The following is a 25,769-nucleotide window of genomic DNA, read 5'->3' on the forward strand; positions in this document are numbered from 1 at the left end:
ACCTGGAAGCCCAGATGCTGGGAATTCAGCGGTGACCGGACCGGCACCTCTACCCTCAGGGACCTTCTGTCCCGAGCATGGACAGGAGGAGGTGACAGGGAGCCATGAAGGATTTCAAGCCAGACAATGACACAACCCCATTCACACTTACGAGAGGTCAGTCTGGCTACGGTGTGGAGGAGGCTGGACTGTGGGAAAGCAAGAGACAGAGGTGGGGAAGCGACAAATGCAACAGAGCAGGCGGGGGTGATCACAGTAGGGGAGGGAGAAGACTAAAAGCCAGGATGTGCTCGGCAGGCAGCCCCGAGATGGCAGGGGCCTGCGAGTGGGGAGGATGAGAGAGAAATACTCTGGGGGTTCTGGCTGAGGCAGTTAGTTAGCTCCCAGCACCACTAAAGTGGGAAAGATCTGCTAAAGAATGAGTTTTCGGGGGAAAAAAGCAAAGCTGTACATTAGAGACGTTACGTATGAGCTGCTAAGACCCCCGTGTGCCGGCTGGCTAAGTCTGAAGTTCAGGCAAGATGAAGGGTGAGCGTCTGGGAACTGCCTGACGAAAGGGTCCTTAGAGGAAAGGGAGCAGAAATAACAAACCGGGAGGAGGGTCCTTGCGGGGGAGGGGGGTCGAGGAACACGCCCCTCTCACTCACTCACTGGCTCTTCAGGACCTACGTCAGGCTGAGGGACCTAGAGAGGAGCCAGGCACGCCTGCGAGAGAAGGAAACCTGATTGTCCCCCGGCAGGTGAGGGGAAGAGAGGTAGAACTGGGCCACGTGGGTATCGGCACTTTCTGTGCGCCAGGCTTCACCGACTTTAGTTACACAGCCCTCCCAGCAACCCTCTCAGGGCGGGTTCCATCAACCTGTGGGTGCCCATCCACACCGACGAGTAAGGAGGCCTGTCAGTGATGGATCCAGGATTCACATTCATGCAGCCCCATAACCACGGCTCTACCGTAAAGAAAAATCACCTGCAAAGAACACCGCAGAAGCCCAACTTTCAAGCATCCATACGTGCCAGGCACACAGAAGATACTGAAAAGATTTGTTGATTAAATCCTTTTACTTAAGATGTAAGATGGCTTAGAAGCCAATCTTACCCACCGGAATGAAAAAAAAAAAAAAAACTACAGAATTAAAAATACCAAGTGGGAAAGAATTGGGTCAGCATTAAACAAGCTCTGGGAGACATTTCCATATAAGCCATTGAGCTACTCTACATATAGAGCTCAAGGTTTCTATTTAACACAAGAAGAATAATTCAATGGCACCTGAACAGCTCCAAAGAGTTCGCAGATCTCCCAAGCAATCTAATGAACACCTGGGAGCGGCCAGCAGCGTAATTACATTTGTACAGTAACTGTCTTGTCTCTCTCCGTATCTGCCGCTGATGGCCTGAGGACCATATGGGTGACCTTATGGCTGCCAACTGAAGTTTCTGGGTCTATAATTAAGAAGCACATGTCTCCTTCTTCTTAAAGGTTACAGAAAACCCTATCATTTGTACAAGTTTTTCATTTCACTTTTAGATTCTCAATCTGCCAAGTGTGGCCCACTAGAAAGAGATCTGGAGTCAAACCGTCTGAGTTCAGGTTGTAGTTACAAGCTAGATGACTTCAACTTCTTCATCCGTGAAAGGAGGACTCCCACTCTAAGACTGTGGGAAAGAGCGTGAAACCGTCTCAAATTCTATTTCAATTGCACAACAGTGTACAAGTGTCACAGCTTCACAGCCCTGCTTAGGCACAAACAAGGCTCCTGAAACCTGTCTCCTTTGGCTCGTGTCCCCCAGCCTTGTCTGGAGCTGCCAAGGAGGACCCCAGAACAATGGAAAAGCGAAGAGGGCGGAGGCGGGCGGGGAGGCCCTCTCCTCTGCACTGACCTTCCTGCAGAATCAGCTGCAATGGTGAAGACCAGAAGCCCACATTAACACCTAAAGAAAGGTGAAAACAAACATGCCAAAAGCCCAACTACATTTCAGGGAGGATCTTTAGATACATGGTTCAGAAAATGTTTTAATTCTGACGTTAGAAGTCCTTCCTTCATAGCTATGTAAGTCACAAATGTGAACTCATTTCTTTCATGTAAAGTGGAGACCACAGTGATGGCCTCAGTTATTTCAAATGTGTGTTGGAAGATTCAAAAGTGAACACGTGTAAATATTTGGTTAACTCATCTGGACTCCTGATACACAGATTACCCAAAGCAGGTGGGGAACAGCCTACCACTCTCTGGTTACCTCCTCGCTCATTTCCAGGCAAACTAGACTAATAAACTGTGCCCATTCTGTGATGTGAACAAGAAAGTGCAGACTCCGAGTCCTTCAACCCAGGCAATCAGGAACTGCCTCTCGACTTCTCTATCCTGATATCAGTAGGCCCACTAGTAAATACACACAACACTAAATCTGCTCACAATATAATACTCAGAACCCAGCTTCCTGTGTTGAGAGTAAACTCCAGCAGCTTATAGGTTTCTCAAGCTCTGGTGGTGGAAGGTCAGAGGGAAAAAAAAACACATCCCACAAACGGGGCTTCCCTGGTGGCTCAGTGGTGAAGAATCTGCCTGCCAATGCAGGAGACGTGGGTTCCATCCCTGATCCAGGAAGGTTCCATGTGCTGCAGAGCAGCTAAGCTTGTGCACCACACTACTGAGCCTATGCTCTGGGGCCTGGAACCACAACTATTGAAGCCTGTGTGCCCTCGAACCCATGTTCTACAAGAGAAGCCACCACAATGAGAAACCCTGCACTGCAACAGAGAAGCCGCCACTCACTGCAACGAGAGAAAAGCCTGCATAGGCACAGAGAACCAGCAGAGCCAAAAATAAGTAATTAAAAGAACAAAAACAAACCCACAAATAATCAGGATGCCTCCTATCCCAGCCTAGGGGGCTGAGCTGAAACTGGGAAAACTCATCCTTCCTGCTTTAATAAACATGACTTAAAGAGCTGAGTCAACAGGGCAAAGGAAACAGTCCTGGCCACTTGAAACTGGGGAAGAGAAGTGTGCAGCGCTTAAGCAGAAATGACAGCCACGGAGGACGCCACATGCATGCCAAACAACAATTTTCTGCTGGTCTGTGAGCAAATTACATGTAATCAGCATCACTGATCTTTTCTATTCATAGTTCTTCAGAGTCTAAAAACTACTTTTTTTTTTTTAAGTGCTACTTCTAGCCAAGCAAAGAGTCAAGGACTAGCTCAGAGGGAAGTACCACACGTACAGATTTTCTGAACGCAAATCATGACTTGGTATGCAAGTGATTTATAAATTCCTTTCAGGTAGGATGCCCAAAAGGGTGGCATCCCAGGGACGTTTCAGCTGCTCATGATTGCCCAAGGTGGACAATCTGGAATGAGGACCTGTACTGAAAAGTCTAAGAGTACTTGTACTTTATCCAGAATACAAATAATACAAAATCCTACAGACCAGGGAAAGGCATTCACAGATGAGGGAGGCCTAATGGATCTCAGAAGGCAACTCAAGATTATAATGACAAGCATTACTAGAAGTCTGATGACAGAGTCCCAGGAGCCACCACGCAGCCGGAAGCCATCCTGTGGAACCTGACACACTGCTCTCCTCCTCCCCGAAGCTGGTGTTCTGACTCAGCCAAGGGCCACAGAGGGGGATTTCTGGATGGCGATTAAGACTTTTTTTCTAAAACTCAGAAAGAGCCTTCAATTGTTGGACACCTGTCCTATAAAAATCTCAAACATCTAAGAGATGCTTTCAAATTATGGTGCTGGAGAAGACTGTTGAGAGTCCCTTGGACTGCAAGGAGATCAACCCAGTCAATCCTAAAGGAAATCAACCCTGAATGTTCATTGGAAGGACTGATGCTGAAGCTCCAATACTTTGGGCCACCTGATGTGAAGAGCCGACTCATTAGAAAAGACCCTGATGCTGGGAAAGACTGAAGGCAGGAGGAGAGGGGGCAACGCCAGGACCTACTCTCAGAGCCAGCCCGGTGGGGCTATCAAGAAGGGTGAAGTCTCTTCCATAAATGTGCATCTAGTACATGGTCTGGTCACTTCTCAGAAGCCTCTGCTAAGGAGATGTGGGTAGCAGAGGGAGGCAACTTCAAGAATAAAATGATCACCTTGATGCTATCATGCCTTACGTTACGGTGAAGAAACAATCCAGAGAGAAATGTCTGCCATGGATCAAAACAAAAACCAGCCCACGGAAATACTCCTGGAGGTGTAATGTCACTTAACAAACTTTATAAACCTGCAATATAATTTATTTTTTTGCAGTTCAATGACACCAAACCATGTGAGCTGTTGCAGATTCTAACAGTTCAATCAAAAGGGAACATTAAAAAAAAAAATCACTGAAGTGGGAATGCATTCGAAGACCAAACAGGTGTTGGCCCTTCTGAAACTGGCAGGAGACTAATCATCACCAAAATGGATTTATCCCTGAGCTGATCCATGGCCAAATGTTAGTACTTTAATACACACGCGGACTCTGCCCCTGGGAGAGCCTGTTACCTTAAATCTCTGAGGTTGGTGAAACTGAATTGTGGCCCTTTTCTGATCAAAATCTTTTCTCAGCTGAAGAAAGTGCACTCTGCCATCTTTATTTAAAACCTTCTTCTTCCCATGGACACAGCGGCAGACATTCACGTCTCTCCCGTAGTATATACCCCAGCTGCACAGACCCTTCAGATCAGAGAGCCTGAACAGGGACTGGTAGTACGTGGCCAACGCAGGGTCGTCTCTCTGGATGAGGAGGGGTTTCTGCTCCCAGAATTCCTTGAAAAACGTCTCTGTCTTGATGGGCGAGATGAAGCTTTCAAAGAACCCACTGGGGCTGTCAAAGTTCAAAGGGGAAGAAGGGGAAGAAGGTCCACAGGCTGCCTCCACCTTCACCTGTTTTGGAACAGGCCCTTCTTCCTTCCCATCCCCTGCAGGCCTTGCTTTCTTTGGCATCGCTGTCTTCAAGACGAGGCAGTGAGGAAATGCAAACCTGCCAGAAGAACAAGACCCGTGCGTTTAGGTTTCCCGGGGCCAGTGTCAGAGGGTCACGTACACGTGACCGGCAAGACTACGAGACCCTTCGTGTGCACTCTAAGTCAAGGCCATTTCCTCCAGGATTAACATACAACCTGAAGCCAACACCATATCTTCCAGGGTATGATTTGCCTGAGATACCGCGCAGAGCACACAGTCATAGAAAGCGAAGCCCGTTTCCTTGTACAGAAGCACTAAGTCATGGAATTCATTACTTATTAGAGGTATAATTATCCCAAGTTAAATGATTCAACTATCTCAGCAGTTTCTGGTCACGGTTTTAGCCTGTGGCCATTGACACAGCAAAGTCAAAATCTTAAAATTTGGCTTTAATCAGCACCAGGTCCCAAATCGAATTAGATGCAGCTAAGTAATAAACACTTGACTCAATCAAGAGCCGCCCACAGCCAGGTGCTCCTTGCCACCGCCCCACCCCGGCTGCTGTCCTGGGAGCCACCTGGGCCAGTGGTGCCACCTGGTGGCCAGAGCAAGACACTGCCCGCTCCCAAGTCTTCCTCAAGCACCCGGACTGCCTCACTTCAAACCTCAGCTTATTCCTGAAAACTGCCACTGTATCAGAAACATCCCATTAAAAAATAAAACAAAAAATTAGACACTGAAAGTGAAGGGTAAAGACAGTCATATCCCAAGGCTTTTAAAAAGCTAATACTTTTTAACTAAAATAAGGCACAATAAAACAGCAACAAACTGTGGAAAATTCTGAAAGAGATGGGAATACCAGACCACCTGACCTGCCTCTTGAGAAACCTGTATGCAGGTAAGGAAGCTACAGTTAGAACTGGACATGGAACAACAGACTGGTTCCAAATAGGAAAAGGAGTACCTCAAGTTTGTATATTGTCACCCTGCTTATTTAACCTATATGCAGAGTACATCATGAGGAACGCTGGGCTGGAAGAAGCACAAGCTGGAATCAAGACTGCCGGGAGAAATATCAATAACCTCAGATATGCAGATGACACCACCCTTATGGCAGAAAGTGAAGAGGAACTCAAAAGCCTCTTGATGAAAGTGAAAGAGGAGAATGAAAAGGTTGACTTGAAGCTCAACATTCAGAAAACAAAGATCATGGCATCTGGCCCCATCACTTCATGGGAAATAGATGGGGAAACAGTGGAAACAGTGTCAAACTTTATTTTTTTGGGCTCCAAAATCACTGCGGATGCGGACTGCAGCCATGAAATTAAAAGACGCTTACTCCTTGGAAGGAAAGTTATGACCAACCTAGATAGCATATTAAAAAGCAGAGACATTACTTTGCCAACCAAGGTCCGTCTACTCAAGGCTATGGTTTTTCCCGTGGTCATGTATGGATGTGAGAGTTGGACTGTGAAGAAAGCTGATCGCTGAAGAATTGATGCTTCTGAACTGTGGTGCTGGAGAAGACTCTTGAGAGTCCCTTGGACTGCAAGGAGGTCTAACCAGTCTATTCTGCTGCTGCTGCTAATTCACTTCAGTCGTGTCCGACTCTGTGTGACCCCACAGACGGCAGTCCACCAGGCCCCCCGTCCCTGGGATTCTCCAGGCAAGAACACTGGAGTGGGTTGCCATTTCCTTCTCCAATGTGTAAAAGTGAAAGTGAAGTCACTCAGTCATGTCTGACTTGTAGCGACTCCATGGACTGCAGCCCATCAGGCTCCTCCATCCATGGGATTTTCTAGGCAAGAGTACTGGAGTGGCTTGCCATTGCCTTCTCCGAACCAGTCTATTCTAGAGGAGATCAATCCTGGGTGTTCATTGGAAGGACTGATGCTAAAGCTGAAACTGCAATACTTTGGCCACCTCATGCGACGAGTTGACTCACTGGAAAAGACGGATGCTGGGAAGGATTGGGGGCGGGAGGAGACGGGGACGACAGAGAATGAGATGGCTGGATGGCATCACCAACTCGATGGACGTGAGTTTGAGTGAACTCCGGGAGTTGGTGATGGACAGGGAGGCCTGGCGAGCTGTGATTCATGGGGTCGCAGAGGGTCGGACAGGACTGAGCAACTGAACTGAAGTGAAAACGGCAACATCATTAACGTCTAACGCAGCCCTCCACCCTCTAGGTTGCAGATGCGCACACATTCCCTGGAAGCACCGGTCTCAGGTAGGACGGAGATTCTGCATCTTCAGCGAGCCCACAGGTAATGGATGCTGCTGCTGGCTCACAGACCACACTTGAGTGGCAGGAGGATCGACCTTCCTAGTCTTGCCGAAGGTCTCTCAGAACTGCGAGACCAAGCTACAACTGTTATCACATTTACATGCAGGGGCCCTTCATCTGGATTTCAAGAATAATACTTCAATTAGAGGAGTTCCCTGAGACAGCAAAATTCTATTTTAAAGTACATTTATTTCTAGGGGAGAGGGTCCACTGCTTTTACCAGATTCTTAAAGAAGCCCCCATCCCCAAAAAAGATTAAGAAGCATTGTGCTTGTAAAACAAACAAACAAACCAGTGTTTCCCAAAGACTGGTAATTTATTTATAAATGTTATGCTTTCCTATGTTGTTGGGCTATCAAGAATTTTCTGCTCTTCTGTCATGATAACTAAGCCATACTTCAGCTACACTGTGGGCTGAAAAGAAATAATGGTCTGGTCTGGGAAGTACGTACCCGAACAACATGTTACACACTGCAATAATCTAAAAATTTATAATTGATAAATTCAGAATAAATCTAGAAAATAAACTTAGAATTAATCCCTTTGTCTAGTGTATGAGCCCATTAGGCACTTAGGTGCCGTCCTGCTGATCAGATCGGCTGTTTCAGTATCAAGCTTGTGCTCACATGACCCTCATTTTACTTGATAATGGCCCCAAAGTGCACGAGTAATGATGCTGGCAATTCGGATATTCTCTTACCGTGCCTGCTACTGCTACTGCTAAGTCACTTCAGTCGTGTCCGACTCTGTGCGACCCCATAGACGGAAGCCCACCAGGCTTCCCCATCCCTGGGATTCTCTAGGCAAGAACACTGGAGTGGGTTGCATTTCCTTCTCCAATGTGTGAAAGTGAAAAGTGAAAGTGAAGTTGCTCAGTCGTGTCCGACCCTTAGAGACCCCACGGACTACAGCCAACCAGGCTTCTCCATCCATGGGATTTTCTAGGCAAGAGTACTGGAGTGGCTTGCCATTGCCTTCTCCGTGCCTACTTCATAAATTAAAGTTTATTATAGCTATCTGTGCAGAGGGGAAATGCACAGTTCATACAGACTTCATTGCCATCCATGGTTTCAGGCATCTTTTGGGGACCTTAAAACATTATCAGCCATGGATAAGGAGGCACTACTATGTAAAACTCACTAGTGGCCTCATTTTAGCTTCTAAATTTTGTGCCCACAAACAGTTCCTTCAAAAGATCAAGTGGTTTTGATAGGAAACACAGGACCAAGTGTTTGCAATACAAATTGATACTAAAAGCTTGCATGGAAGAGTAAGGGGTTAAGCTTTTTTCCTGGAAGGGGGGGAACTTCAGATATATCATTGATAAGATACATTTGCTAAAAATGTTTCCTATTCCTTTTAAGTTAAACAGACCAGTTTGCTTTCTCAATTGAATAACCAAAGCTTTGATAATACAAAGTACTGCTACTACTTGGAGCCCAGAATTGAGGTAGAAATACAAGGACAAATGAAAACAGACTCAGTGAAGAGCACTGCTTGTGCAAAAAACAGTTACCCCCTGAGAACTTCCCTGGTGGCTCAGTGGTAAAGAATCCGCCTGCAGTGTGGGAGACCCAGGTTCAATCCCTGGGTTGGGAACATTCCTGGAGGAGGAAATGGCAACCCACTACAGTATTCTTGCTTGGAAAATTCCATGGACAGAGGAGCCTGGCGGGCTGCAGTCCATGGGGTTCCAAAGAGTTGGAAATGACTGAGCATGCACGTATGCACTATCCCTTGAAAGTCAGCATGTGCAGATGTCTGGGCTGGGAACGTAGATTTCAGAAGTGTTCCTAACACCACTAACTGAAAAGAGGGACTCATTGTGACTACGCTCCTTGGACAAACAATGTGATTATATGTGGTTATATGCCAGACATGAGCCCCTAGTAAAAGCCCTGGACACTGAACGTCCAATGAGCTTCGCTGGTTGGCACATTTCACATGTGCTGTCACAACTAGCTGCTGCAGCAGTGAAGCGTTTGGTCTCCATCTGCTGTAATAAATTAGCTGTGAGTCCTAGCAAACCACTGGCCCAGGGGATGGTTCAGGGACCCCTGACATACTGCTCACATTTAACTGTTAAAAACGGTTAGGCTGCCTCAGAAGGTCTGCGTCATTAAAGGTACTCAATAATGAAAAATCAATTGCATATTCAGCCACACATTTCTTATCCCTCACAACTGGTCACTTTAAAATTTATTTAAGGAATGCAAGCAGCAGGAAGATGTAAACAAAAAGTTTGTTTTGTTTAAGCACAATATGCGAACACAGTATGAGCACATTCACTAGAAAGTGTGGTGAAACAAAGTGTGCAGAATACTTCAGCCAAAAAATAAGATCACTTGAAGCATTTTTCCCATCTACAATCAGTAACAAAATAAATCCCAACAGTGCATAACAAATGCTTTTGTTAGAATATGAATTTCACCACTTTTACTGCCAAACCTTACATCATTTATTGTTTCTCTGTGTTCATACTGAAATGATTTGAGGCTCAGTTAATTGGAACCTAGCTGAGAGGTTACTAGGCAAACTTACTATTTCTCTGATTCTCACATTACCCATATTGTAAGACAACCATTCTTTTTAACAGCTTGTGGGAGGTCGAGAGGAGAACAGATGACATACTCCACCACATTAAACACATAAAAATAGTAAGCTCTATCACAATTTCAGAAACAAAAAGTTAAAAAAAAAAAAAGTTGTGTGTCTTGAAAGAAATATAGGAACTAAACAAGAAAATATTTTGGAAAAATACAGCCGACACAAGCCTGCCTCTAAACCTCACAGACCACCCAAACAGAAGTTAAGAGTAAATATTTTTATAAAGCTACAAGAGGAAAAAAAAAAAAAGCCAGCATTTAAAAAGCATCTGTTTCCAATTTGAGTTGACTATAGCATTAAAGAGGCTTCCCAGGTGGCGCTAGTGGTAAAGAACCCACCTGCCAACGCAAGAAATCTGCAAGAGATGTAGGTTCAATCCCTGGGTTGTGAAGATCCCTTGGAGGGGGTAATGGCAACCTACTCCAGTATTCTTGCCTGGAGAATCCTGTGGACAGAGGAGCCTGGTGGGCTACACTCCATGGGGACGCAAAGGGTTGGACACAACTGAAGCGACTTAGCAGCAGCATAGCATTAAAGTGTAAAAATATGAAATCAAAAAAAAAGATTCAAGGTTCCTATTTTACTAACTGCCTACAGATGAAACACAGACACTAAACAATTTGAAGGATTAAAAACTCCCTAAGAAAATCAATATTGATACCCATTCTACAGCCAGCAAACACAACCAACCACCAACCAGGAGAGGGAGGTGTGTCTTTTAATCTCCAGAGCTGTGTTTTACAGACTGTAGTCAAATCACCAGGAAAGCTTGTTAGAATGCAAATTTCTGGGCACCCTATCAAGCCTACTGAGTTAGCATTTCTGGGAGCCAAGGCCCAGAAACCTGCAGTAACTCAGTTAAAACAAACAAAAGTTTTAAAAAAACGTTATCTGCAGGAATTTTAGATCCACTAACATAGAGGATCGCTAAAGAACTGATGCTTTTGAACTGTGGTGCTGGAGAAGACTCTTGAGAGTCCCTTGGACTGCAAGGAGATCCAACCAGTCCATTCTAAAGGTGATCAGTTCTGGGTGTTCATTAGAAGGATTGATGTTGAAGCTGAAACTCCAATACTTTGGCCACCTCATGCGAAGAGCTGACTCACTGGAAAAGAGTCTGATGCTGGGAGGGATTGGAGGCAGGAGGAGAAGGGGATGACAGAGAATGAGATGCCTGGATGGCATCACCGACTCAATGGACTTGAGTCTGAGTGAACTCCGGGAGTTGGTGATGGCCTTGGAGGTCTGGTGTGCTGATTCATGGGGTCGCAAAGAGTCGGACACGACTGAGCGACTGAACTGAACATAGAGGAAGATCTAGGCAAACTCAAGCTCAGTTGCTGCTACTGCTGCTGCTAAGTCACTTCAGTCGTGTCCGACTCTGTGACCCCATAGATGGAAGCCCACCAGGTTCCTCTGTCCCTGGGATTCTCCAGGCAAGAACACTGGAGTGGGTTGCCATTTCCCTCTCCAATGTGTGAAAGTGAAAAGTGAAAGTGAAGTCGCTCAGTCATGTCTGACCCTTAGCAACCCCATGGACTGCAGCCCACCAGGCTCCTCCATCCATGGGATTTTCCAGGCAAGATTTTACATTCAAATAAGCTGACAGAAATGATACATCATCACCTGTAACAAGGTTGCCTGATGCTGCTGCTGCTAAGTCACTTCAGTCGTGTCCCACTCTGTGTGACCCCATAGACAGAAGCCCACCAGGCTCCCCCATCCCTGGGATTCTCCAGGCAAGAACACTGGAGTGGGTTGCCATTTCCTTCTCCAATGTGTGAAAGTGAAAAGTGAAAGTGAAGTCGCTCAGTCGTGACCCCATGGACTTAGCGACCCCATGGACTGCAGCCCACCAGGCTCCTCCTAAAAGATTCCTCTGGGGGGATGTTTACCAATACAGACAGGGAAAAGCGGTTCTCCTATTGACCTAAAGCAGTGATTGGCACTTATCTTTTCAGTTCTATCTTAGAAATAATGGATTGAACCTCATTAATATATTTTAGTAATCATGACTTGTTACAATGGATGGGGACTGAGGACCAAAACTATCCAAGCGATGGCGGAAGAAGCTTGATAAATCAGGTTTTTCCACTTATAAAGATGAGTCCAGTGAAATCAAAGGCTTGGCGCCGAACTTTCAGCTAAGTTTTGAGTAGTCAGGAGGCTTCCCAGATGGTGCAATGGTAAAGAATCTGCGTGCTAATGCAGGAGATCCAGATTCCATCCCTGGGTTGGGAAGATCCCCTGGAGAGGGGAATGGCTACCCACTCCAGTATTCCTGCCTGGAGAATCCATGGGCAGAGGAGCCTGGCGGATATAGCCCATGGGGTCGCCAAGAGTCGGACATGACTGACCACGGCACGCAGGCACCCACTGGAGATAGCGAAAGCCAAGTTAACACTTCCTGAAAACACTGTGAACCACCAACCTGATCTCATTACCCTGATGGATGACCCAACAGCAGTCGGGGAGCTGTTCTAGAAATATTCAGGAACGAAAGAATGACTGGGAGGGTAAGCTGTCATTTTAAAGTCAGGGTCGGGGAGAAAAAGGCAGCTGTCTCTGCCCGAACGTCAGGTTTCCCTGCGGTAAAGCCCGGGGTCTTAGGCCCGCCTGGGAGCACAGCCCACGTGGTGGCCGCGCTCCCAGACCGCCGGCCACGAGGGCGAAAGCGGGCATCACACTCGCTGCGAAACCTGCGAACTTTCGTGTGCTCGTCCAGTCTCAAGACCACCGGCCGAGCACGCGGCTTGTCTCAGTGCCTAGGCCACTCCAGACCCTAACCCCGGATCTGAGCGGCGCCAAACCCGCGTGCGCCCTGTCCGCGCGCCGGGGATCGCAGAGCGCCCGCGCGCGCCCCGGCCCAGCGACCACCAGCGCTCTCCCGCGCGCGCCGGGGCGCACCGACGCTCCCAGCCCGAGGCCTGTGGCTCCCCCCACCCCGATCCTGCTCCACCCACACTCGCGCCTGGGCGTCGGGAGAACGAGCACCACCCCAGGCAGCCTAGAGGCGGACGCCAGGCCGGGACGGATGCACTCACCGGATTCGAGCCAGTTGCGCGCGGCCTCCAGCGGAACCGGCGGCGACGCGGGCCGGGGCGGGGCGGCGCGGGGCGGCGCGCGCATGCTCGGGGCGGCCCTCCTACTCTGAGCCGGCCTCCTGGCTGGCCTAGACGTGCCTAACGTCTAGGTGCGGAGGGGTGTTCGGAGTTCGTGCCCGGAGGTTTCTTTTTTTTGATATTAAAGGAAATAAATGAGAGCTTTTCTTGAATTGGTGAGGGATGAGGCTCGGGATTTGGAGGGACGTGATCTAGTACAATTCTGTTCCTTTAATGAATGGAGAAACTGAGGCCTGGAAGGGGGAAGTGAGCTGTCCAAGGAACTAGTTAGTGGTCCAAGTTCTCCCGCGCTTTCTCTGGGGGCGCTCTGCTACGCTGTGTTGCTTTGTACTAAGTCAACTTCATGGGAAATAGATGGGGAAACAGTGGAAACAGTATCAGACTTTATTTTTTGGGGCTCCAAAATCACTGCGGATGCTGATTGCAGCCAGGAAATTAAAAGACGCTTACTCCTTGGAAGGAAAGTTATGACCAACCTAGATAGCATATTCAAAAGCAGAGACATTACTTTGCCAACCAAGGTCCGTCTAGTCAAGACTACGGTTTTTCCCGTGATCATGTGTGGATGTGAGAGTTGGAATGTGAAGAAAGCTGATCGCCGAAGAATTGATGCTTTTGAACTGTGGTGCTGGAGAAGACTCTTGAGAGTCCCTTGGACTGCAAGGAGATCCAACCAGTTCATTCTAAAGGAGATCAATCCTGGGTGTTCATTGGAAGGACTGATGCTAAAGCTGAAACTGCAATACTTTGGCCATCTCATGCGACGAGTTGACTCACTGGAAAAGACTCTGATGCTGGGAGGGATTGGGTGTGGGAGGAGACGGGGACGACAGAGAATGAGATGGCTGGATGGCATCACCAACCTGATGGACATGAGTTTGAGTGAACTCCGGGAGTTGGTGATGGACTGGGAGGCCTGTCGTGCTGTGATTCATGAGGTCGCAAAGAGTCCGACACGACTGAGCGACTGAACTGAACTGAACTGTAATTTGTATCATGTTGCTCCCGGAGAGAGAATCCTGATTTTAAAAGGATACTGGAAATTCTTGAGACCGGCTGTAAAAGCAAAGAACAAAAAGGAATTATTTGAGTAACTACGGCCTAACACTCTCCTTTTGACTCATCAGGACTTTTGGACGGGGAGGCCTGGAACCAATGGGCAGAGAATCAGCTGCTCACCTTTGCTCTGGCCTGTGCAATTCTTTGCTCTCTAGACAGCCAGAGGGGACACAAAGGAAGTCCTTATTTCATTCTGTTAAGATGATTGAGACCAGAAGCTGTTTCTGATGGTCAAGTGACAAGCAAATGGGAACAAAGTATACTCTTATGCTTGTCAAAACTAACAATAACGAATATTTCCAAAAATGAATGCATAAACTGTGATGAAATAACTTGTATAGGAGTATACCTAATGAAATTTTTACTTGAAATTTCAATGAAAGCCCTAAAACAGGAGACATCTACCATTTTTGAGCACATACCATTTCCCAGGCACTTTTAAAAGCTCTGTACTCAAACTTACTAATCCACACAAAAATCTACGAGAATGCTACAGTTAGCTCATTTTGCATGGGAGGAAAAGGAGGTACCAGGAGACTAAGTTATTAGCCAAAGGCAGGCTTTCTTACCATGGGCACTTCTGACATTTGGGGCCAATAATTCTATTTTGTATGGAGATGATCTGCATTGTAGCAGCATCCTGGCCTCTACCCCTTAGATGCCAGTGGTACCCACACCAAGTTGTGACAGTCAAAAATGTCTCTAGACCCTACATAATTTCTCTGTGGCGAACCACTGCTTTAGTAGTAGCCCCCACCCAGCGTTTAACTTCATACTATAGTGCAGTTACATGCCACACTTCTCAAGAGGAGGTGCTCGATACTGCCCTGTAGGACACACTGAAAAGGCCTGAACAGGTTCCATGAGCAGCACCCACAATCAGAGTATATAAGGAGAAGACTGGAAACTGAAGGGCAGATTGTGGATCAGTGTAGCAGAGATTGCTGTAGCATTTCCCTTCCTCCCCCAAGACAACTGGCAGGGGCTCCTGTGCCAGCAGAGAGACCTGGGGCATCCGCAGGCCATCCTGAGCAGCTGGCTGTCTGCTGAGCTGTGGGCTGTGCTGGTCTACTCCAGGGCTGCTATCAGAGGAGATCCCAGTGTGTTTACAAAGGTCTTGGAACCCTGAGTCATGGCTTGGAGTTGAGGGAATGGCTTGTGAACAGAAATCCAGGTGGCGGCTGCTTGCCTGGAGGATCCTGAAGGAGGGGCAGCGCTCTGAGCCCCAAGAGCACCTCTGGCACCCTTTGTCAAGTCAAGGACCATTGAACATCCTCTGGGGGGAGTGGGTGCTGTGCTAAGTACCTGGGTTTGGTACATCTGGATGGTACCCTGTCAAAGAGAGTGACATAGCAGGTGATGAAGGCCAAGCATTGAGAAGCAGAAGGTTCCACTGGCATGGACCGGAAAGGAGGTATGGGGCCACAGGAGGTCAGTCAGTGATCTCAGGGTTAACTTCAATGCACCCCAATGTGTAGACCGCCAAAAGAACCTTTGTCTGCATCACTTGAAAATGTCAACATTTGAACACCTGTTATCAGGCCAGGTATATAATTGGTGGAGCTCAGTGTGAAATGAAAGCATGGAGCTTCTTCCAAAGGGAGGGGTAAAGTAAAGTGAAAGTGTTGTTCACTCAGTCGTGTCCAGCTCTTTGTGACCCCACGCACTGTAGTCCGTCAGGCTTTTCTGTCCATGGAATTCTCCAAGGAAGGACACTGGAGTGGGTAGCCATTCCCTTCTCCAGGGAATCTTCCTGACCCCGGTATCAAACTCCAGTCTCCTGCATTGCAGGCAGATCCTTTACTGTCTGAGCCACCAGGGAAGTCCAAGGTAGGGGTAAAGTGTCATTAAAGATACTAAGAATTAAAATGGTTCCTTTCTTTTGCCTCCTCTCTGTCTACTACAATGGTACTGTTTGCAATTTGCAGTATTTAATGTCATGTTCTTGGGAGCATAGGAATACTTGAAAGGTGAGTGATGACATGCAGGAGGGCCCTTCAGTGCTTCTTGGAGCCATGGATGCACAGGAGAACCGGCCTCACAGGCTGTCGAGTTCTCCCACCTGTTAAACACTGGTCCCACACTGCTGTGCCCTGGCCAGGGGTGGGGAAACCAATCTCTGAGGCACTGGTCACAGCCCCAGCCCACAGCAAACCAGCTGGAGACCGCAACCTTCCACCTGGGGCACACTCCTTACCTGGATGGGGTGCTTACAGGCTTGCCCCAGTCCAGTCACCCTCCAAACACACCATGGCACTGCCAGCCCAGGGCAGTTACAGGGTGTAGGATGTGCACCCGGTCCAACGCCCCCTCCATCCCCAGATCTATGTACCTGCCTCTCCTGGGGCGGAGGGAAGCCAGGGACATTGGTTGCCATGGGGGTGGGGGTTGGGTGGAGAGTCTGGGAAAGCAAGGTCCAGAACCGATCTCACAAAGTGGGAGGCAGAAGCACACATGCCAAGCCTGGTACATGCTAGTTGTTCCAGAAGATATCCCTTCAAAAACAGAGTCAAAGATTATGTTATGCACAATTTCAAGATAGCCACTTCAGAGTATTAAACTCCAAGGGTGAGGCCCTGTGTGAGGGTGCTGGTTGTCTGCTCAAGAGACAGGCCCTACCTGCTACCCAGAGGACGCAAAGTCAGCTCAAATACATATCATTTCAGTAAAAGATTTGCCAGTTCTTTCCCTATTCCTCCCCATCCATTCCTGGCCCCTGAACCTGGTGGAATGGGAGGAGGGTGGGCGGCAGGGAAGTATGAAAGAGCGGATTCTACATTATTCCTCGGACAGTTTCCTCGATTGAGGGTGCAGGCCTGAGCTGGCAGGAAGGAAAACAGACCTGAATCCATCTATGCCTGAAAGTTAGTATCGCTGTTATCAAAGTGAGTGTTTGGTGTGTGTATTGTATACTTGTTGACTGATTGGGTTGATTGACAGTTCAAAGTATCCAAGAGGCAATGGAATTCACCTGAGAAGTCAGCAAGGGGCAGAGAAGGAATCACCAATAAAGCATGTTTGACAATGACTGATGAAAAATACAGCCGTTTTCTGCCAGTACCTCTAAGTTCCAATTGTTTCACATAAAACTATGGTTCAACAATGTGATAAATGGTAACCAAGTGGAACTCACTGGAAATTTCCCACCAGTAAAATCACTGCATAAAAGGGGTAAATGATAAAGTCATAAGAGTAATTTGAAATGGGTTATTTGAGTCAAGATGGCATATTGTATTGATTGCTTAGTGACTATCATGTAATTGCTTTGGTTACCCAAAGACATATCATTTTTTGTTCAAATGAGCAATAGTTATCTGACTGCATCAATCTAGACCATGATATTATCCAAAATAATCAAAGATAATTAACTCTACATTTAAATCCAAATCTTTTCCCAAGATATATGGGACTTTAAAGAGTTCATTTTATGAATCAATCACATTTTTAGCTTCCACCTTGGCTTTTCCTTGTTTTATTTTTCTCTCCTACATCAAATTCATATTATCTTTACAGGTCATCTTAAATTATTAGAGCTTGTTTTCACAAAGTCTTCTCTTTTCTGTCTACCTGAATTGCATATTTATTTAAAAGGTGTTTATCATGATCCAAGCGAGCCTCCTTTCACCTTGATTCACCATTTAATTTAAATATGGCCTCATTCAAGATACAGCTAATTAACAAAACATTTTAAGTTATTTTGGGGTGGTATGATAGCTCTAAAAATATATTTAATGAGTGGTGTTAATAACACTTCTTTATTAAAGTGCAAAATTCTTGAAACACCTGCATTAATACTTGAAGAAGAGAAGAAATGAATATGGATGCAAGAACTTCCTTTCTTCAGATGCCTTGTTCAGCTGGTCTTCTTGGAGCTGTTAGAACTTATATGCTACTTTTAAAGGACACAGGCTTGCATATCAATCTCAGAAAGCCTTATTAGTTCACACTAGGTTTAAAAATAGTAAGTAATGACATTATAACTTCATCTACTTTTGACTGCCTAAGGCAACAAGTGATCAGCTAAGTAGCACAATTCTGTCGGAAGCCTTTGAAGCAATCTTGTACAAATAAGTTTCTATATTGATCCTAGGTTTAAAAGTAATAGCTCACCTTTCGAAAGACCTGATAATAAAACACTGTCCAGTTTTCTTCCTAAAACAAGTAGCAATATATTGAAAAGAAAACTGGTCATTTTTTCCCAGTGACTGTGAAATCTGTCATCACTTTTGGCCCCATCATTGACCAAAAGCATTACCATTAAGCAGGGGATTGAAGAATACCTGATGATGCTGAACTTTTTTTGAAGCTCCTGTGTTCTTGCAAAGTATGGCAAAGGTTGAAACCCACCCCTACCATTTTATTTTCTGAGAAATGGCCACCTTGCTTTCATGCATTCTGAGTTAACCCCCACCATTCCCTTTCCTCCGTAGGGAATGACTCTCTTGTTTCTCTCTTGTTTATAGCTCTCTTTGGATTTCTTGGTCCCCTTCCTTTTCTTTGAGATGTTCCTAATTATGAACATCCTTCCTATTGCAATAGCCTAAAAAAACCCATCTCCTTAATTATTCCATGCATTTTGTCTCTCATAACTTCTTTACAAGAGGAAAAAAATATTCAAGTTCTTTATCAAATCCAGGGAAGTCAAACTGCAATTGGAAAGTGATAGGACTTTGAGGAAATGGGAATACCAGACCATCGTACCTGCCTCCTGAGAAACCTGTCTGCAGGACAAGAAGCAACAGTTAGAACCGGACATGGAACAATGAACTGGTTCCAAATTGGGAAAGGCGTCCATCAAGGCTTGTCACCCTACTTGATTAACTTATATGCAGAGTACATCATACAAAATGCTGGGCTGGTCAACTCACAAGCGGGAATCAAGATTGCTGGGAGAAATATCAACAACCTCAGATATACATGCAGATCTGAGTGAAGAGGAAATAAAGAGCCTCTTGATGAAGGTGAAACAGGAAAGTGAAAAAGCTGGCTTAAAACTCAACATTTGAAAAACTAAGATCATGGCATCTGGTCCCATCACTTCATGGCAAATAGATGGGGGAAAAGTGGAAACAGTGTCAGATTTCATTTTCTTGGGCTCCAAAATCACTGAAGACAGTGATTGCAGTCATGAAATTAAAAGACACTTGATACTTTGAAGAAAAACTATGACAAACCTAGACAGCATTTTAAAAAGCAAAGACCACTTTGCCAACAAATGTCCATGTGGTCAAAGCTATGGTTTTTCCAGTAGCCATGTATGGATGTGAAAGTTGGACCATAAACAAGGCTGAGCACCAAAGAATTGATGCTTTTGAACTGTGGTGCTGGAGAAGACTTGAGAATCCCTTGGACAGCAAGGATATCAAACCAATCAATTCTGAAGGAAATCAACTCTAAATATTCATTGGAAGGACTGATGCTAAAGCTGAAACTCCAATCCTTTGGCCACCTGATGCAAAGAGCCATCTCACTGGAAAAGACCCTGATGCTGGGAAAGATGGAGGGCAAGAGAAGAGAGAAGGGGGCAACAGACGATGAGATGGTTGGATGGCATCACTGACTCAATGGGCATGAGTTCGAGTAAACTCAGGGAGTTAGGACAGGGAAGCCAGGCACACTGCAGTTCAAAAGAGTCGAACACAGTTTAGTGAGTGAACAACAACAGGACTTTGAAATTAGGCAGGACTTTACAGTTTGATGTAGTGTTTTAAAACAATGTTTACAAGGAGAGAGTGGGTGGCTCTATCACAAGTGAGGTAGTTGGGAATGTAACTGACTATTTTGCCTAAGTTCCTGCCAGGAAATAACAGGAACACCAGGTATAGAATTTTAGTTGAAATAGCAATTTCCTTACTACCTCCTTCTCTTGCTTCTTTGAGGATGTTACTTAATCTCATTGAAATTTTGACCTTCAGCATAAAAGAGAATTAGATATAATTATTTTCCTCATTAATCTTCATATAAAAAAGGTACATATGCATTTATTTGTGTGTTTATGTGTGTGATTTGAACAGGCTTATGAGTGGCACAAAACAAAACGAGAAACCTCATTCATGAAAACTCACCTGCTTGCAAGGATTAAGAAAACGTACCTTAAACTATGATTTTGTAGCAACTCATAGGCAACTATTTGTAATCTCCATTGTTTTCCTACTTACAAAGATGGTTTGTGGCAGCAATAAAATCATGGAAGCCAGATTCCAACAGATTGGACTGCTTTAATGTAAGTATTTTATATAATACTGAAACTTCTTTTATATACAGGGAATGTCAGGGGATATATATTCATATATGAGAGCTCTGCTTTGGGGGAAAAAATGAACTAAAAATAAAAAGTTCCTTCAGTGACAGTAATCTATACCCCAGAGCTTCCAGATAGATAGGTGAGTCTGACATGTGAAAGTGAAGTTGCTCAGTCGTGTCCGACTCTTTGCGACCCCATGGACTGTAGCCTACCAGGCTCCTCAGTCCATGGAATTTTCCAGGCAAGAGTCCTGGAGTGGGTTGCCATTTCTTTCTCCAGGGGATCTTCCCAACCCAGGGATTGAATCTAGGTCTCGCACATTACAGGCAGATGCTTTACTGTCTGAGCCACCAGGGAAGCAAACAGGGATTCTATAGAGAATAAATGGTGAAACTTGGATATGGCTGCTGCTGCTAAGTCACTTCAGTCGTGTCCGACTCTGTGTGACCCCATAGACGGAAGCCCACCAGGCTCCCCTGACCCTGGGATTCTCCAGGCAAGAACACTGGAGTGGGTTGCCATTTCCTTCTCCAATGTGTGAAAGTGAAAAGTGAAAGTCAAGTCGCTCAGTCGTGTCCGACCCCTAGCGACCCCATGGACTGCAGCCCACCAGGCTCCTCCATCCATGGGATTTTCCAGGCAAGAGTACTGGAGTGGTTTGCCATTGCCTTCTCCGTGGATATGGCTAGAAACTTCATTTGTTTCTAAAATAATGTCACTTATAAATATTTTTTATGTTGCTAATTGCTACCCATTATAATAGCATACAGTGGAAAATAAAGCAAATGTCCCATAAGAAACGGGTTAAGTAAACGGTGGTACACTCATTCAGTGAATTGTTCTGTGCGTATAAAGATTAGTTTGGCCCGCAGAGGGTGGGGGCTGGGGGAGGGGGGAGAATGGCATAGCTGTCAATGAAAAAAATCAAACAAATTGAAAAAAAATATTGCTTATAATCCAAGGAAGGAAACCCGGCTGAAAACAGCACAGTTTAGACACATTTTCAAACAGAATGTATATTTAATAAGTCAGGGAGTATCCCTCTTCAGTTAGTGTATCCCCAACAGTGTTTAGTATGAGGTAAGTGAGTGAACCAACCTAGATAGCATATTAAAAAGCATAGACATTACTTTCCCAACCAAGGTCCGTCTAGTCAAGGCTATGGTTTTTCCCATGGTCATGTATGGATGTGAGAGTTGGACTGTGAGGAAAGCTGATTGCCGAAGAATTGATGCTTTTGAACAGTGGTGCTAGAGAAGACTCTTGAGAGTCCCTTATACTGCATGGAGATCCAACCAGTCCATTCTAGAGGAGATCAATCCTGGGTGTTCATTGGAAGGATTGATGCTAAAGCTGAATCTCTAATACTTTGGCCACTTCATGTGAAGAGTTGACTCACTGGAAAAGACTCTGATGCTGGGAGGGATTGGGGGCGGGAGGAGACAGGGACGACAGAGAATGAGATGGCTGGATGGCATCACCGACTCAATGGACATGAGTTTGAGTGAACTCCGGGAGTTGGTGATGGACAGGGAGGCCTGACATGCTGTGATTCATGGGGTCGCAAAGAGTCGGACACGACTGAGCGACTGAACTGAACTGAACTGGAGTGAAAGTCGCTCAATCTTGTCCAACTCTTTGCAACCCCATGGACTATACAGTCCATTAAATTCTCCAGGCCAGAATACTGAAGTGGGTAGCCTTTCTCTTCTCCAGGGGATCTTCCCAGCCCAGGGATCCATCGAACCCAGGTCTCCCCCATTGTAGGTGGATTCTTTACCAGCTGAGCCACAATGTAAGTCCATGACATAAGGGTTTAATTAATAAATGAAAATGCATGCAAAATGATTTTGTTAGAAATGTATAATGTTATGCATAGAAAAACTCTAAGAATATTCATTAAAATGAAAACTGTTTAAGTGGATTTTGTTTGCTGATTGTTTTTAATTTTTATAATAAAATTAAAATCTTTTGTAATCAGAAAAAAAAACAATAAATTTAAAATATATCTGCTCATAGGTTTTTTAGCACAATCCTTATAAAATAGCCTGTTTCTATATTTAGTCAGTTTATAGAGCTGGCTGGCTTTTTCTTAAGCTTGGAAAGCAACTTATTTTCTGAAATCCTCCTATTTTATCCAAGCTTATCCCTCAGCGAACAATCACACACAGTCTGCTCCAGACTGTAATCAGTAAATGAAGTGAAAATCACAGTGAGGTAACCATTATATGCTGTCTGTTACTCACAAATTTCCCAGGTAAGTGTGACTTCATTCTTCATGAAATAAGAACTAAACCCAGAAACCTTGTTGCTCCCCAGCAGAAATGAAACTCACAGGAACAGCTCTGTCCTCACTGTTATCAAGAAGTCACTGATCTGAAAAGAAAATGAGCTAAAATCCTAACAGCTTACTCTGAATGCTCCAATAATTCTCTTGAGCAGCAAATGTATTTTAGACACTTATTACTGAAAAATAAAATTAACAAAAGTTACATTTGGTTGGCCAACAATTGTGCATTAATGGTCCTCAAGAGGAATGCTGAGTTAAGTGTGTGTGATAGAGACTCATTTTTCTAGTCTAGATTGCCAAATATATTCAATGATGCATTTGATTTTAAATTGTGAAATGAATATGCCCAAGGGAAGCATTAGATGTCCTGAATGTTACAGTTCAAATAGAAGAAAGGAGGCAATATCTGAAAAACCAGAGTCAGAAGAAGGGAACTGTGTAGATCTGCTTTGTTCATTTGTAGATCTGTCTCTCTCTCTCTTTTTTTTTTTTTTTTGGCATCAATTATATACAGAGTATATCAGAAGCAGAAATGTTAATCCAGCATAGTATTTTGCTTAAATAATAGCTACAAATTCTCAAAGATCCACTTAGGATATTAATCTGTTTTACATTTTGAAAATATAATCCTAGAAAATATTATCCCTTTTAAGTAATGCTTAAAAACTATTTAATAAATAGTTTTAAATTTTATTTATTGTCTATCTCCAATCAAATAAAGTTTTAAAATAAATTAAATTAGCTCAACTTTGGACAGTTTCCTAGAAAAACATAATCCTTAGAAAGTTTTGAAAGAATTGGAGAGTTTTATTAAGAAATTAGAATGAAATATCCCCAAATTAGCCTGCCCATGAGGGAAATCATAGAGAAAGAATTTGCCTTTTGCACCCAAGAGGAAAATAAATTTCTAGAACATTATGTCATTAACGATAGAGAACCAAAACCAATGTTATTGGTAAACAAGTAGGACGTTATTTGTCTCTTCACCTGGCATGAAATAATTCAAATAATTTTAGCTCACTTTATGGTAAAAAATAAATGGCAAGACACCTGAAAGTAATACACTGTTTATTTCCCTTAATTCAATCCCAGAAATCAAAATAGGATGAGAAATATTTCATACTTCCTATCAAGAGCTCATCTCTAAATGGAATCTTTTTCACAATACTTAACATGAAAACATGCATACTGTCAATCTGCAAAATGAATGCTGATCTTTGGAGGTTTTTTCTACTTACCAAACATTTACTTAATACCCGCCGGACCCTATTTACTTAGTTCAACCAAAGTTACTAAAGATTGCTATGGGATACATAAATTTCATTCAGTATTTTCCACTTAACCCCATGTCTGGAAGTATCTTTGTTTGTAAATTAAGAGCCCACATCCCATTGTGGGGGTTCTTTTCCTTCTTTTGGCATCCCTTTTACAGGACCTCGGTAGCACAGTACATATACCTCTACTTTAACATCCATTCCATTTACTGTTTATTATAGCTGCCATTTCACTGTTCCTACTATGCGGCGCACTGACTGATGGCAGGAATGTCACTTTGTATTCATTCTTTTAGTATATATAACACCTAATAAAGTACCCAGTACATGTAGGAAGTCAATGAACATTTAGTAAACAAAGGCAACTAATTAAACACCTCCAAAAAGGTATGAAAACTATAACTACAAGATGCTATTATTGAAAATTAATGTATAATATCCACTTAATATTAGGATAGGAAGACCGACGTTTAGATTTTTTGTCCTGCTTGGTGTCAATAATGCATGAAACAATAGTAAGATAGGATAAAAGACTTGATGGAGACGGAAGAAGGAAGCTCTTCACGAGGATTTCAGCTGCATGAGAGTCCATGGTGCCACCTTGATGCTAATATTCTTCCTCAGAAGGAGTCAATACTGTCAGGGAATCTGACAGCTGGCTAGCACTAAGGAACATAGTCGCCCTGAATTTTTGGCATTGAAAAGTTTTTACTGAAAGTGAGAAGTCAGTTGTGTCCGACTCTTTGCGACCCCATGGACTGTAGCTTACCATGCTCCTCCGTCCATGGGATTTTCCAAGCAAGAGTACTGGAATGGGTTGCCATTTCCTTCTCCAGAGGATCTTCCCGACCCAGGGATTGAACCTGGGTCTCCCGCATTGTAGGCAAACGCTTTACCATCTGAGCCACCATGGGCATAGTCAAGCTTAATTTTTCACTCAGATGCAGATAATTTACATTTAGAAAGCAAGGAGCGTCCAGATAAAGTAGGTACAAAGCCCTTCCCTATGGAAATTGGTTTTCCATACTACGCATACCTGTGACCCTTACTGATAGAGCCAAATTCTCCTAAGACTTTAAACTCTTTCCTTGATGTAAATCAGTCAACTTTCACATTTTCTTTAGAACAGGATAGGTGATTGGCTGACTCCAGTTTAGTCTGGTACCATTCAACTTATAGTTAAGAGTTGGTGGGTTTTGTTGTTGTTTTTAACATAATCTGACTCCAAGCACATTTTATCAATTGGGATTTCCTCTTCAAACATAAATATTCCAGTAGAACAAATTAAACGTAATGTACACAGTGGGAAATAAAATCCTTGAATAGGTGTCAATGACATGGTTGTTCTCCAGAATGATTCTACCAATCTGCCCTCCTAGGGATTTTCTCCTCTTTATCCGAGGTAAATCTGCACTGAGATTGCCTATGCATCTTCCTTGCAAGGCGTCCTCTTCTGAGTGCAGAGAAAAGGAAGTCTGATCCATGTCAGTCTTACTGTCATGGTAACAACCATCAAAGGCCATGGCTTGAGTTGCCTCAATACTGTACATTCTAGAAATCTAACAAAAAGACTTTGTTAGTAAGTCATGAATATGGTTTTAGGAGAAGGAATTACAGTCAACATCTAAACAATCAGATTTTTAAAACAGTTTTCGTAAATATTAAGAACACTTTGCTTATTTTAAAAAGTAAAATTCTAGTTTTGCTTCTGGTATCTGATTAAAACTCATTTTCATCATAAATGGAAAACATCATCTTAGACATCCATTTTTAATATGGCTTTAAGGAGCGAGCATTATACAAACATTTGAGCATTATACAAGTAAATGTACCACAACTATAATTGAAAACGTTTTCTAATTTAGTCCTGGCCTGATAGACTGTAACACTCAATGTTTGTTTCCCCAAGAGGGAACATTGTTTCAGGTGTTCCTTTCTGTTTCTGAGTAGTGTGAATTGTTTGCTCTAAGTTTGTGAATTGAAATGG

General features: G+C 44.3%; 2 protein-coding genes across 4 annotated transcripts in view; both read right to left on the bottom strand.

The window, feature by feature from the left end:
* The window catches only part of RIOX2 (ribosomal oxygenase 2), a 31,444-nt gene extending 18,551 nt beyond the window's left edge, over positions 1-12,893 (bottom strand). For both annotated transcript variants that reach the window (XM_055402730.2, XM_055401903.2), the window contains exons 1-2: positions 12,838-12,893; positions 4,495-4,972 (exon numbers count right to left, since the gene is read on the bottom strand). In XM_055402730.2, the coding sequence (XP_055258705.2) occupies positions 4,495-4,935 (441 nt within the window). In that variant the 5' untranslated portion in view covers positions 4,936-4,972; positions 12,838-12,893. The remainder of the gene's footprint in view (positions 1-4,494; positions 4,973-12,837) is intronic.
* Positions 12,894-22,549: 9,656 nt separating this feature from the next.
* The window catches only part of GABRR3 (gamma-aminobutyric acid type A receptor subunit rho3), a 47,480-nt gene continuing 44,260 nt past the window's right edge, over positions 22,550-25,769 (bottom strand). Inside the window, exons 9-10 of one of the 2 annotated variants that reach the window (XM_088838274.1) lie at positions 25,154-25,341; positions 22,550-22,610 (exon numbers count right to left, since the gene is read on the bottom strand). In XM_088838274.1, the coding sequence (XP_088694400.1) occupies positions 22,550-22,610; positions 25,154-25,341 (249 nt within the window). Of the gene's footprint in view, positions 22,611-25,038; positions 25,342-25,769 lie in introns of those variants that run through there. The other variant, XM_055417921.2, reaches the window with a different exon arrangement.

Source organism: Moschus berezovskii, chromosome 1 (assembly GCF_049115385.1).
Source record: "Moschus berezovskii isolate FMDL1 chromosome 1, NW_MosBer_1.0, whole genome shotgun sequence".
Taxonomy (NCBI): Eukaryota; Metazoa; Chordata; class Mammalia; order Artiodactyla; family Moschidae; genus Moschus; species Moschus berezovskii.